This window comes from Sinocyclocheilus grahami, unplaced genomic scaffold (assembly GCF_001515645.1).
Source record: "Sinocyclocheilus grahami isolate Dianchi unplaced genomic scaffold, SAMN03320097.WGS_v1.1 scaffold792.1, whole genome shotgun sequence".
Classification (NCBI taxonomy): domain Eukaryota; kingdom Metazoa; phylum Chordata; class Actinopteri; order Cypriniformes; family Cyprinidae; genus Sinocyclocheilus; species Sinocyclocheilus grahami.
In genome coordinates this window covers 555,291-570,694 of record NW_015505971.1, presented here as the reverse complement: position 1 = coordinate 570,694, position 15,404 = coordinate 555,291, and the positions used below count along the sequence as shown (strand labels likewise).

Here is a 15,404-nt window from a genome sequence, read left to right as displayed (position 1 = left end):
GTGTGTGTGTGTGTGTGTGTGTGTGTGTGTACCTGGTATTTATCACGTTATGGGGACCAAATGTCCCCACAAGGATAGTAATACTAGTAAATTTTGACCTTGTGGGGACATTTTTGAGGTCCCCATAAGGAAACAAGCTTATAAATCATACAGAATGAGTTTTTTGAGACAGTAAAAATGCACAAAGTCTCCTGTGAGGGGTAGGTTTAGGGGTTTATGGTTGGTGTAGTGCAATAGCACATGCAGTTTGTACAGTATAAAAACCATTACGCCTATGGAATGTCCCCATAAAACATGGAAACACAACATGTGTGTGTGTGTGTGTGTGTGTGTGTGTGTGTGTGGTGACCATCCTCTCTCTCTGTCTCTCAGCTGGGATGTCAGTGTCAGGTTCCTGATGCCAGGCTCAGATGAGTCTCCAAGACAAAGCTTCCCATTAACATGCACAGGAGCCCCCGAACTCATGAAATACACATGAGAAATCAGCCTATAGAAAAGCACTTTCCAAAACGTTCCCTGCACCATGTACTCCCTAGTGAAAATAAAAAATATACTAAAATGTATTTGAAACAAATTTATTTCATGCTAAGCATGCTACAAATACATTTACATATTTATGTACTTAAAGAGCAGGTCATATGGGTTTTTGAAAAATATATATTTTGCAGTTTATAACGTAGCTATCCTTAATTGAAAACAGTCTGCAAAGTTGTTAATCAAAAAAGTGCATGATAAATAAAGATAATGTCTCTCAAAAGAGAGTTCGATTCTGAATCGCCTTAACGAGTCGTCATATTTTCGAATCTTTTGCCTCTCACCGGTATTATAAAAACCATTACGCCTATGGAATGTCCCCATAAAACATGGAAACACAACATGTGTGTGTGTGTGTGTGTGTGTTTGGTGACCATCCTCTCTCTCTGTCTCTCAGCTGGGATGTCAGTGTCAGGTTCCTGATGCCGGGCTCAGATGAGTCTCCAAGACAAAGCTTCCCATTAACATGCACAGGAGCCCCCGAACTCATGAAATACACATGAGAAATCAGCCTATAGAAAAGCACTTTCCAAAACGTTCCCTGCACCATGTACTCCCTAGTGAAAATAAAAAATATACTAAAATGTATTTGAAACAAATTCAAGGATAGTAATACTAGTAAATTTTGACCTTGTGGGGACATTTTTGAGGTCCCCATAAGGAAACAAGCTTATAAATCATACAGAATGAGTTTTTTGAGAAAGTAAAAATGCACAAAGTCTCCTGTGAGGGGTAGGTTTAGGGGTTTATGGTTGGTGTAGTGCAATAGCACATGCAGTTTGTACAGTATAAAAACCATTACGCCTATGGAATGTCCCCATAAAACATGGAAACACAACATGTGTGTGTGTGTGTGTGTGTGTGTGTGTGTGTGTGGTGACCATCCTCTCTCTCTGTCTCTCAGCTGGGATGTCAGTGTCAGGTTCCTGATGCCGGGCTCAGATGAGTCTCCAAGACAAAGCTTCCCATTAACATGCACAGGAGCCCCCGAACTCATGAAATACACATGAGAAATCAGCCTATAGAAAAGCACTTTCCAAAACGTTCCCTGCACCATGTACTCCCTAGTGAAAATAAAAAATATACTAAAATGTATTTGAAACAAATTTATTTCATGCTAAGCATGCTACAAATACATTTACATATTTATGTACTTAAAGAGCAGGTCATATGGGTTTTTGAAAAATATATATTTTGCAGTTTATAACGTAGCTATCCTTAATTGAAAACAGTCTGCAAAGTTGTTAATCAAAAAAGTGCATGATAAATAAAGATAATGTCTCTCAAAAGAGAGTTCGATTCTGAATCGCCTTAACGAGTCGTCATATTTTCGAATCTTTTGCCTCTCACCGGTATACGTCACTGGGTAACACATTTGCATAATCCCCGCCTGCCCGCGAGTCTGACCTGCCCACAAACACTTCCGCTAGTTATGTGTTTACATCATGTTGAGAAGATGCTGTGTTCAAGAATACCATAGAAATACAATTCCAACCTTTAGTTGTGTGCATGTCATTTTTATCAAGGACTGCTTCTCTGATCTTGGCTTTTATCTTCGTTGGCTTCTAATCTTCTTAATTTGGACTAACAAACTCTCCGAAGCACAACCTGTAAGTACGATTGATACGTTATGTGTACATTTTCATTAGAGTGCTCAAAATATCAAGTTTTTGTGCTAATATGTGATGTACACCTAGTGCAGCTTTAGGTTTCCAGGTAAAGCACGATATTACTGTCTTACTGAAGTAGTTCTGATAATTCGCTGTGAACCTAAGAATGTGTCGATTAATGTAGACCGACGTTGTTCTAATTACTTCGTTTAATAATAAAGAATGTAGTGTAGTGCACAGACTTTATAATCATTATGAAATTGCTGTTTATTTTGCTGCACGGCAGTTATAAGGTTAATGTGGGAGAGACGACGAGTTAGTTAGGCTGCTGCGCCTGTGATACAGCTGTTCTGCGTTCTGATTAAAAGTTAAGATAGAGCATCTTTTGTCTGTCGTTCTTCAGACATTACAGTCGACATATTTTGGTTTACAAACTGTATCGTTTCATCAGTTAGTCACGTCAGCACTCGGCTAATGTATCCACCACTAAAGTGTTCACAGTTTAGCAGCTAAACTTTAGCTGTGGGCACTATTCGCTTGAATAAGTATTTTTGTATTTTATGCCATTATTATAAGAACGGATCGGAGCACTATATTATTGTTTTATGTAAAGGTGCTTCGTCAATGGTAGCACTAGCTAACTTGCTCAAGGCCTACTCTCTGTGCCAATCACAGCAGGCCTGGCCAGCTGACCAATCAGAGCAGAGTAGGCTTTTGGAAGGGAGGGGTTTGCGCCGAACTTACTTAGAACAAATCGTTTCGAAATAATTGGCAAATGACTCTAACAATAAATGCATATTCTGAGAAAATTACAATGTTTTCTGACCTGTTGTAGAGGACTCCAACACAATATTAGGACAATTTAAAATACCATATGTCCTGCTCTTTAATAAAAATACCCTGCAATTGTACTTTTAGTATAATAAACTGGTATAAGTCTGCTAAACTGAAGCAACTAATTTTGTGCTTAATGCACTTTAATTGTGCGGAAGTAGTGCTAAAGTCCAACTAAAGATACACTGAAGAATATTTGATTGTGCTAAAGTGGAACTATTGCGAGTATACTTTAGATACTATCTTGCATTTAAATACCGATATCATTCAGAGGTCGTACAATCCTCATCAATAGTGACATTAAAACACATTTCAGGCTTAATATTAAGATATTGCGCATTGTGCAAGTACAGTAGTACTCCAAATAAAGCTTAATTAACATTTGTATATGATGTCAGTAAATATGTTAATAGATTTGAACTGTATTTAGTATGAAATAAATGTATTTTAATATATTACTTTAGACATGAATGTTATTTTAATATAATAAATATATGACTTTTATGTTTGATTTTTACTAGGGGTAGCATATTATTGTTGTCAGTGCTGTCAGCTGAAGCCTTTGGTTGGGTAAACCTAACTCATGAACAAAGGAACTCTTGTTTTGTGTATAGCTTCATTTTCAGTATGTGTCATATTACGTAGCATGCACTGAAATTGTGCTGATAGTTAGAACGTCTCATGATCATATCTATAAAACCATATCTATGCTGGAAACCTAATGGATTTCTCTTTTCCTATTTGTGTTCCATATATTTGACGTTACATAACTGGATATCGCATATACTGTACATCTAAATTAGAGTAGTTTTTCTATGACACTGAGGATACTGCGAGAGCAAGCGATTCCATGATATATATAAAACGTCAACACCAAACAGTACTGACCCATTTAAGTTTCATAATGTTTCCTCAAGTGAAAAAGGATATTAAACTTGGGGAAAAAAACAGGGAACAAAGTGTCTCTGTAAGACAGGCTCTTAAGGAATAATTGCGCTTGTTTAGACATCAGCTGAAAAGGAACATCATCTGCACTGAACAACAAATGGTAACCTGAAAATCTAAATTAAATGGTTTTATTAAAATAAAATAAACAAAAATGTATAATACAGTTTTATAAGGTCATCACACTGTCTAAAGTCAAAATTATTTTTTCTATTTATGCTCAGTTCTGAATTATTTCTTCAATTAGAAAGTAAAGTGCATTTAAAAAAGTTAAAATGTTTGCGTTGAAAACTGATTACTAATTAAGTTACCTGATACTGTCTATTTATACCACACTTGATGTTGTACAGTAAAGCTCACTAGTCTGATATTTGACTATTACACTGAGCAAAATATGTAAGAAGACAAGCACAATCACAACAAGGTGACTCAGATTGTAACATTGTGTTTGTCATGACACATTCATTGATGCGCATATTAAACACCATGATGCTGTTTGTGTGACTGCAAAGGAGAAAGAATCACTTTCTTCACCAGTGTCATCAGTATTCGTCCTGTTTTCTACTGAAATATCCAAAAGTCCTAAAACTGAGCTCAATTTAATTGTGTGAAATACTAGGACCTTCTTACCCCTACGACAAACTGTCTTTTGCTTGTCAAGAAATATCATTTTGTTTGAAAGAGGTTTAGTATGGTGGCCGAGAAGTGCAAAACAAATCACAATTCTGAAAACAAAATAACAAATTACAAACGCAAATGCAAGTCTAAAAAACAAAATAACAATTCAGAAAGCACAACAACAATTCAGAAAACATTATAACAAGTCAGAAAACACAACAACAAATCCGAAAACAAATTAACAAGTCAGAAAACACAACGACAAATCAGACAAACCGGAAGAGGTAGGTATAGTTTGAGACAGCGCCACTGGTTTGGGGTTACTCACCGCTGACTGGACAAGACATCTGTCAATCAACGTATACAGAGAAGAACCAGCCGAAGAACAGCAGAGTCGTGGTAGAAAGTTCGGAGATGGTATTAAAGTAGCTCAGTTTAAATGTATTGTATGAATTGCCCTTACTATGGAATAAAGAATACGGAGTGTATATTTACATTTAGTTAAAAGTGGCTATAAATCATCAGCTCCAGTGGCGCAGATGGATAAGTGCGTGCCCTTGGCTTTTTGACGCGTTTGATCCCGCCTTTTGACGCGCTCATCTACATCTCTCACTTTGCTGAAATGTGCCAATTTCAATATTGCAAGAGCACATGTGACAAAAAACCCGTGTGCTTGACCCTGAACACACCAACTGAGCTCGGAGGTTTGTGTGCAGCATTCAAGGATCCCTCGACCATGTCACAAATTTTAGAAATTCTTATGTTCATTTAGATATTTTTAATCATCATAATTTAAGTTATGTTACATTTTTGTTTTGTGTAGCTGCAGTGCAAAGAGAAAAGCATTGCTGGGCACATAAAGCACCAGCTTTAAAGGGGTAATTCACTGCTGGCAAGATGGAGAAAACTTGGCTGTCAATGCATTTTTTTTTTTTTTTAGATTGATGCTACATGTCTAGAGAAAAAAATGGCTGTTGCCCTACCAAAAAATTTAGGAAAACCTCAACACCAATAATGCACTGGCTTGATCTAAGTGTCCGTGAGCGGGGATTCAAAAATGCAATATGTATTTTAACAATAAGATATGTATACAGACTACAGATTGGACTGACATAACCGGGGATATTTCAGTGCAAGTAGCACGAAGAAAGAGTACAAATTATGGTAACACTTTAGTATAGGGATCAATTCTCACTATTAACTAGTTGCTTATTAGCATGCGTATTATTAACATATTAGCACATAACCTGCATGACTATATTCTACATCCTTAATCCTACCCAACACCTAAATTTAACAACTATCTTTAATAAGCAGTGAATTAGGAGTTTATTGGGGCACAAGCCATAGTTAATGGTTTGTTAATATCAAGAATTGGACCTTAAAATAAAGTGTTACCCAAATTATTATATAGTTTACATATAAAATTGGCAATGTCACTCTTTAAGACCAGCTTTAAGTCAACTCCAACCAGTTGCATCAAACGAATGAATGTGTGAACAGTAATCCTAACACGCCTAGCACTCGCTGTATTGCAGCAAATGAGTTGCAACTACTGACTGACGTTATTACTTAATATTCATGAGACAGGCTAATAAGGTCTGCGATGTGTCCCCGAGCCTTTTCAGATCGCTCTTAAGCCCTTGATCATGTTACATGCATCACATACTTTTCTGTGCCAACATCACCGACTCAAACTACCCTCCAAGGTCATCCATTCAGGAGCATCTGTCTCTCAGAAGAGGAGAAATGTGGCCTGGTCTCTTATTTATAATCTGTCCTCTGAGGGAAGTGCTTTCTCCTTTTAAGAATGGCTACTGGAATCAGGGCAGCACTACTGTCCTTATTAGAGGAGATTGTACTCCTTCTGAGCAATTCCTGCTGGGACCCTAGACTAAATAGGTTTGTCAGAGGGGAATGAGAACGCGGACCGGTGGACTAGATTAGCATGCCGATCAAGGGCATGGGACGAGGGCACAGCCTAGCTAAGGTGGGACAGTGTTTAAGCAGCCATGTGATCCGGTAGCCAACAGCCGTTGTCATTGCTCCAGAACCGGGTCCTTCAGTGCAATGTCAAAGCGTCGCCAGGGATCGGTCAGGTGAAGCGGTGGCTCTGATAAGCGGAGCTGGCCCACTGATGCTCATTGTATGAGCTGTGGTCATGTTGTGTTTGTAGTTTGGCTGTGGGATGTTTTGCCAGCTCGCTTTGACCTTCAGTGCCTCTTACCGTTTAAATGCGGCATCGGATTACATGGAGTGTCTCACTCCCAATATTCACAGCCCTTCTGTTTCTTTTCATTTTATTGCCACAAAAATTGGCTGTTAGTAGCATTTTGCATTTTTTCCTCAGTAGCAGAAGCATTCGCGTTCAATGCCAAAGTGCTATTAAGCACTAAGGTTAAAAGTTTCACATCTGTGTCTTTAATACAGCTCAGCTGCACTGGGCCAGGCTCGGGAGATTTTTTACCTCTTATTTCATTATGAATTAGCCAGGAGACACATCAGGATGTGCGAAACGTGAGCAGAGAGATTAGTCTAAATGTTGGATACTTTTAAACAGGCTAATTCGGGTAAGGATGTGTACTGCGTCGAAGTGAGATGGGCCATCAGACTGAAATAGAAATGAGAACAGAGGAAGGCATGGGGGAGGACAGTCACGGTGAGCGTACAGACACTTCTGGCCGGCTTGCAGCTGGTGCTGGGCACAGTACACTGAGACCATTAGCATGCAATAGCTGCTTGGCATTGTCATGCCCTAGCCCACTTCTATGGCAAATAGTTTACCGTGGTTGCAGCGAAGACAGAAGTGTCTTTCCCACTGTCTGAACGCATGAACTTAGTCATTCATTCCTGCTCATTGTACAGTGTAAAAATAACAACCCTTCCCTCGTCCTTCAAAGATTTCCCCAGTTCTGATTATTCCTCGTTACCTGTACCTCGACCTGCAGGCTTTCAGATGGCGTGTGGCATCCGTCTGGCCTAGCGGCAGCATTATCTGAAGCGTGCGGACTTGAAGGAGATGATTTCTCTTTTCTTGGGAGGTCGCCAGGCTCCTCTATATCTCGCTCAGCTCCCATCTGCCAGGAACTCTCTCTGTGAGAGTGGCCAACACCCACAACTTCGGGAAAAGTGGGCGCTTTAGCGGCTCAATACTACCCACGTAATGTACCGTAGCATCCAGGGGGATCCAGGGAGACGCGTGTTGTACTTACAGAGCAATTTCTTTACTCAGCAGAGATGAGCTGACCATCAGCCCTGGTTCATCATTGATTGTAGTATGAGTAAGGTAAGCATAGATTAAAGGCACAAGTATTGACTGAAGCTCTTGAAGGAATCGAAGAGGGATAAAGTTACACATTAGTGTCTGGAGTGTGTTCACTGTTTGGATGCCTACCGCCCGGCAAGAAAATCCAGTTGCAACTGGCTGCTGTTACATGGATCCCAGTTGGTCAAATGTGGACATAATTTGGTTCAAGCTGGTCCAGGAGAATGACCAGCCGAAGGGGCCCGATGTCAACTTTGTTGGGACTGGTAGATCAGTTGGTGGGGACCTGGTTAACTTGCATGTACTGGTTTCTCTTTCTTGCTCATTGAACAGTTTGAATAGTTTTTTTTAGGTAATGCATAGGTCATTAGAAGTAAAGCAAGTTACGTAATCAGATTACTTTTTTTAAGTAACTATTAAAGTAACGCATTATTTTAAAATTAACAAGAAAATATCAGAGTTACTTTTTCAAATAAGTAACGCAAGTTACTTTGTTTTCCTATTTATTCACTGTCAACTTTCTTGTCCCTGTGTTGAGAGAAATTGGGAGTAAGTGCAGAGACAGAGGCATTTTCTTCAGCCTGAGGCTTATTAATTTCTCTCTTGGGGCCAGCTGTATAAACTACTTAGACTAGTCTTAAAAAAATGTGTCATCTAATTTGTTTACATTCAAACTGGTCATAACTTTTTAAATCCAGTTACAAAAATGTAGATTGGCCCAATTTGAGTGAGAAAAGTAAAACTGATTACCCTCTTGACTAACTGCTAATTAGTCAAACTAGTTCTTAAGACAAAGTCTTAACATAGTGGCTATGTTTATGCAACTGGCCCTTGTTGTGAAAGGGCCTTTACAGTCACCAAAAATATGACTTTTGGGTTTTCTGTTATTAAAAATAAATAAGCAAGCCTGGCCCAGGTGACAAAAAGTAACGCAAAAGTAATGTAATGCATTACTTTCCATAAAAAGTAACTAAGAAACGCAAGTTAGTTACTTTTTTATGGAGTAACGCAATATTGTAATGCTTTACTTTTAAAAGTAACTGGAGGGGAGTATGTATGTGAGTGGTTTAAGCTGCTAAACATTTCTTTCTAAAGCATCTTGACTCAAAATAGGCTGAACTAGTGAAAAATGGAAGAAAGGATCTTAGGTGGTGGTGTATGATAGTGCTAAATGGTCATTGCTGGGTAGTGGTGACTGCGTCCTGAGAGAGAAGGCATAACTGCTCAGCTTATTAACAAGACTAGATGTGACCATTTGTCTTCATTATCATGTCACACTTGGGGTGTCAGCACAAGTCACTCCAACAGAGCAGAGCAACAGCCTGCTCCTAAACATGTTCCTAACACTCAGACCAAACACATAGTTTGCAGAGAAGGCAAGATTACGCTGTCCTCCAGGCTGACAGATCTATCAATCTAGTGCTCTAGCGTTGTCGTGGGGAACACATCTACTGAAGGCCAGTTTAGAAGTCATTAAAATTCACAATATGGTGGAACACGGGAAATACATGACATTTATAACAAGCTATCTACTCCTACACATATATCACACACAGCTACGTGTTTTAAATGTCGACACTTCCAACAGTAGAAGATCAAATGGTGCATGCGTTGGATAGCACAGACGCACCACTGTCAGGCCATAACAAATCATGCCACAATAAAGACGCCAATCATTTTACCAACGGACGCGAGCAAGCGCCTTTCTGCACTAAAGGTGATGCGGCTGATTTTCGATGCGAGAAAATGCGCAAGAATGGATCCTGTAGTCATTGCATCTGTAATTAAAACCATATGGAGAAGCATGCATGCCTTCTTCTACCCAGCAACACTATCATTGTACAAAGTAGCACATTTAGTTTGACCCCTGTGCTGTTGCCTGGGAGACACATCCTAGTTAATAACTCTGCAGCATCAGCAGCAGGTCTGAGGGGGATGAACCTGTCTGAAAGATCTCACAGTATACAGGAATGGAAATGATTAGCATTTGAAAGCGTGTCACCGCTCGGGAGCGAGTTCATGCGGGATGATTGTGATGGTGGCATGAGACAGCGCACACTCACCCTCTGTCGGCGAGGTTTTCAGCCTCTGGCACAGTCCCTCGACACCTCCGTAGTCCTCCTGAATTTTGACCACCGCCTCCGTTCCTCTCAGCTCCATGAGGGAACGCAGCTCCATGAGTGAGCATCCAAATCCCCCCTCATGGTTGCTGTCGTTTCTTTGGTTCTTGGTGTAAAAATCGCTGTTTGTCATGTCCCCCATGGTGGCTGAGTATTGCTTGGTAGCTTTTCTTCAAAGCGGATAGGAAAAATGGGGAAACGCCGCACGGGGCAGAGAAGGAGTCCCTGGTGCGGCTGGAGAACAGGTGTCTAAAAAAAATGAGAGCAATGCAGGAGAGAACAGCAGGTGAGAGAGGAGAATGAAGAAGAAAACAGATCCTGTCCGCTGTCTGCAGTTGACGAGAGGCTCCTCGGCGTTACGTGAGCGGGAACGCGACAGCCATCCGTGAGATCCCGGCTGAAGTCCTGAGGATGTCTACGCTCACCACGGCTGCAGACCGGCGGCTCTCCATACGTGGTTTCCCATTCTACCTGCTTCCCGACGGCTGCTGTCTACATGGTGATCCGCTCCATTACTCCTTCAGAGACAGAGAGAGACACAGAGAGAGAGGAGGACAGAATGGGAGGGAGGGTGAGAGAGAGAGAGGGAGGGAGAGATAAGCATGAGTGTTTCTCAGAGCAGCACAAAAGTGAGAGAGGCGCTAGGAAAGCACAGCGCGCGGCATTGTGTCGTCAACGCATCTGCGTTTCGCTCGCACACAGAGGTGGGGGGTGTCCATCTATTCCTGTGATTCTCCTCGTCACATGCATAGCTGCGGCATGCTGCGCTTTGATCGCTCTCTGACTAAATACAGAGCCATGTAAATACTGGAGGGACATGTGAGCGTTTACACCGCTCGTGTGATCTGAACGAGACTGCGCAGCGCATCAAAGGGCTTGACGCTATCAAGAAATGCGGGCAATGCATCCCACACTGCAGCAAGGTTAGCTGGAGGGGAGCTAGCGATGGTAAAGAATTATATCCACGCCAATGCATTTATGCTGCATAGAGCACCATTTGAATACCAGCTAACTAACGCTGCTACATCCTGTAGGGCAATTCTCACATTTATCACTTTCTGGAATCACACAAAGCCACAAACAGTTGTTAAATGCATTGGAAACTGCAGTATCTCTAAGCATGGTTGGGGAGTAGTGATCTGAAGGCAGTGACGCTACTTGCTACATTTTTCAGCAGTGTAACAGTAGCTCTGTGTTTTTCAAAATAGGTCACTTTTCCAGTAACAAGCTACTGTTTCCAACTTAAAAATGGTGTAGCATGACAAAACACTACATTGCTGCCTTTTGAATCATGTTGCTGTGCTGACAGCTTTACCGCAGAGCGAGCTGAGGCTATATGATCATATGTGCTTTCTTAAATAAAAGATTCTAGCCCCTCTCTCCTCTTTTCATGAGTCAGTTTTTAATGTCATACCAACTGACATGTTTTAATAACTGCCCAATTAAAAAGTATCATCTGGTATATGAAGATAAATGCATTTAACAGCTCTTTAATAGCTTCCAAATAATTTGCTTATTTTGGTTAGTATCTTGTACTACTTTTTCCACACACAAAAAAAAGTATCTTTATGTACAGTTTTAGACTATCTACTAAATATAGTTTATACCGTTCATTTTAAAGTAGCTTCCCAACACAGCTCACACTAGCTATATACCAACACAACCTAAACCAACCTGACCCATCCATCGATTATTGACTGAATCTATCTGGAAGACTAAACAGCTGGGACAGAAAATCTGTACCATTTCTAAAGAGAAACATTAGCATTTTTCTCAGAGAATGTCTTTGTCAGGAGCAAATTAACATGTAACTGTTTGTCAGAACACTCTGCCTGTATTTCCAGACTCCAGCTTGATGTGTTTAAGAGTGAGCCCTAGTGAAAAATAAATATAGGCTACTAAGTGAAGTGAAGTGAAGTGAAGTGACATGTGGCCAAGTATGGTGACCCATACTCAGAATTAGTGCTCTGCATTTACCCATCCAAAGTGCACACACACAGCAGTGAACACACACAAACCGTGAACACACACCCGGAGCAGTGGGCAGCCATTTATGCTGCGGCGCCCGGGGAGCAGTTGGGGGTTCGGTGCCTTGCTCAAGGGCACCTCAGTCGTGGTATTGAAGGTGGAAGAGAGCGCTGTACATTCACCCCCCCCCCCTACAATCCCTGCCGGTACGAGACTCGAACCCACAACCTTTGGGTTATGAGTCCGACTCTCTAACCATTAGGCCACGACTTCCCCCTTAAAAATGCATTTGAAATACATTTATTTCATGCTAAGTATACTACCTTTCTTAAATAAAAGATTCTAGCCCCTCTCTCCTCTTTTCATGAGTCAGTTTTTAATGTCATACCAACTGACATGTTTTAATAACTGCCCAATTAAAAAGTATCATCTGGTATATGAAGATAAATGCATTTAACAGCTCTTTAATAGCTTCCAAATAATTTGCTTATTTTGGTTAGTATCTTGTACTACTTTTTCCACACACAAAAAAAAGTATCTTTATGTACAGTTTTAGACTATCTACTAAATATAGTTTATACCGTTCATTTTAAAGTAGCTTCCCAACACAGCTCACACTAGCTATATACCAACACAACCTAAACCAACCTGACCCATCCATCGATTATTGACTGAATCTATCTGGAAGACTAAACAGCTGGGACAGAAAATCTGTACCATTTCTAAAGAGAAACATTAGCATTTTTCTCAGAGAATGTCTTTGTCAGGAGCAAATTAACATGTAACTGTTTGTCAGAACACTCTGCCTGTATTTCCAGACTCCAGCTTGATGTGTTTAAGAGTGAGCCCTAGTGAAAAATAAATATAGGCTACTAAAAATGCATTTGAAATACATTTATTTCATGCTAAGTATACTACAAATAAATGTACATATTTATGCACACTACCAGTCAAAAGTTTTTGAACAGTAAGATTTTTTTTAAATAATTAAATAGAAATGAATAGAAATTATAGAAATTAATTTAGCAAGGATGCTTTAAATTTATCAAAAATTATGATAAAGACAAAAACTTTAAAAATAATTACTTGGCTGTTTTCAACATGACAATAATAATAATTATTATTATTATGATTATTATTATGATTATGATTTTGAGCAGCAAATCAGAATATCAGAATGATTCCTGACGGATCATGTGACTGGAGTAATGATGCTAAAATTTCAGCATTGAAATCACAGGAATAAATTATATTTTAAAATATATTCAAATAGAAAACAGTTATTTTTAAATAGTAAAAATATTTCAAAATGTTATTGTTTTTGCTGTACTTTGGATCAAATAAATGCAGGCTTGGTGAGCAGAAGAGACTTCTTTAAAAAACATTAAAAATATTTAAAAAACTTTTGACTGGTACTGTACTTAATAAAAATACCCTGCAGTAGTGCTTTTGGTACACTAAACTGGTAAACTTCAAGTCTGCTAAATTGGAACAACTAATGTTGTGCTTAATGCACTGTAATTGTGCAGAAGTATACTTTATACAGCATCTATATATCTCGCATTTAAAGACCAATATTATTCAAAGATCATACAATCCTCTTCAATAGTGATATTAAAACACATTTTAGACTAAATAATAAGAAATGTACATTGTGCACAAGTAGTACTCCAAATAAAGTTTAATTATCATTTCTATGTCAGTAAATGTGTCAATAGATTTGAGCTACACTTAGTATGAAATAAATGTATTTTAAATATATTACTTTTTTCACTAGGGAATGGCTCATTGCATCAGTCATGACACAGCACCATCATTTCTGTCCAAACATTTATTAGTGAAACTCTCTAGCATGATTTTGTCAGGCAGAAAATCACGGTGGGATGGGCCTGCTTTCCATGGGCCTTCAGGACTAATCAATATCCACTCCTGTTCCCAACACCAGCTGTGCCAATGATGGTTAACGTACCGTCTCTCAGGGAGGCATAATGAAGTCCTCCAGAAGGTTACTACAGGTGATCATACAGGTGCAGCTGCTCCTATCTGGATGCTGTGACAGATCCTCTAACAACATCACTGTGAAACAACACTGTGCATAATCTGAACAGACTACCCAACAGCACTACAACTCCATGCGCAATATTTCAACAATGCTTTCAGGAAGATATTGCTATCAGCACAAGATGCTATCGCTGTAAATGAGGTGACTAACAATCCCAAAGAGCACCTGCACTCCGAGTCTAATCATGTTTTGATTTATGAAAGCAAAGAAAAAGACTGACAAAGACAAATGATGTGTTCAGAACATAAACACGGCACGAAACAAGTTACAAGTTGAAACTTCAGACCTTTAGGAAGTCCTCTAAACCTATGCAAGAGATTTCAAAGCAACATGAGGAGTGTCACTGAAAACATAAGGTGCCTTATCAGGACTGCTTATTAGGTACAGGGAGATTCTTCTATAGCCGAGCTCACACATAAAAGTGCATTCAAAACTTTCAAAAGCTGCCTTGATTAGCAGTTATTCAAACAACCGTCTGGTTCTAGTTCACGACATGTTCAAATGACTGAGCGTTTATTAATTACAGTTCATTTATTATTTGATACTGGTGGCTTCCATAATATAATATTGGTCTACTATGTATGAGTTATTTTGAAAAAGCAATAGCGTTTAATGAGAGATGGCAAATATGTAGATGTGTACTGTTGAAGATAAAATATCACCTTTAACTAATATGTAATTATTAATAGAACTGGGATTATTTACATTGATGAAATGTTCTAATTTCTGCATCTAAAACGGTAAAGTTTCTTAATCATGTGCGCTGATTACTGTCAGAGGAGCTGAAACACATGTCTGTGTGTGGGACACACCCCATGCATCGTCCAAAAGGCAACAGGAATATGTGTGTGTGTGTGTGTGTGTTCTATCGTTTCTAATAACATCCTTTCTAGTGGCATCCTTCCAACTGCAGACTTCTGTCAGGATCGATAGCATTGAACTGTGCACAGATGAAAGACACTTGATCACATCTCAAAACATACTACTTTAAAACTGTTTTAAGTTAGATTTTTGTAGAGTTTATGGGAAGATGAACAGTACAATCGACTGAACACACTGTACTTCCGTCCTTTCAAAAATGAAATATGCTGCTATCCTGTGTAAGGGAAACAGGTCAATTTAGCTCAAAGGGAATCATTTAAGATTTTAAAGGGAACTCCACCAATAATATGTAAGCTGTAATATGTAAGATATGTAATCACTGTTTTACGGCTGATCACTGAGACGGCCAGCGATTCAGTGAACGAGCCGTATGACATCAATTCTGCAATGGATATTTATATCCAAAATATAGTGAAAACACTATTAATTAGCACGGTAACAAGGTCGGCAGTTTAAGACATTAACTTGTGAGCACAAAACACGAGATACTTCTCTTTTCAATATAAATAAGACTTTATTGGATAAATCTAAGACATATAAACTAATCTAACACACGCATTCACACA

General features: G+C 39.3%; 1 protein-coding gene across 8 annotated transcripts in view; it reads right to left on the bottom strand.

The window, feature by feature from the left end:
- LOC107561799 (plasma membrane calcium-transporting ATPase 2) overlaps positions 1 to 15,404 on the bottom strand; it is a 175,256-nt gene that overhangs the window by 64,958 nt on the left and 94,894 nt on the right. For 7 of the 8 annotated variants that reach the window (XM_016246288.1, XM_016246286.1, XM_016246290.1 and 4 more), the window contains exon 2: positions 9,870 to 10,444. In XM_016246288.1, the coding sequence (XP_016101774.1) occupies positions 9,870 to 10,068 (199 nt within the window). In that variant the 5' untranslated portion in view covers positions 10,069 to 10,444. Of the gene's footprint in view, positions 1 to 9,869; positions 10,491 to 15,404 lie in introns of those variants that run through there. The other variant, XM_016246287.1, reaches the window with a different exon arrangement.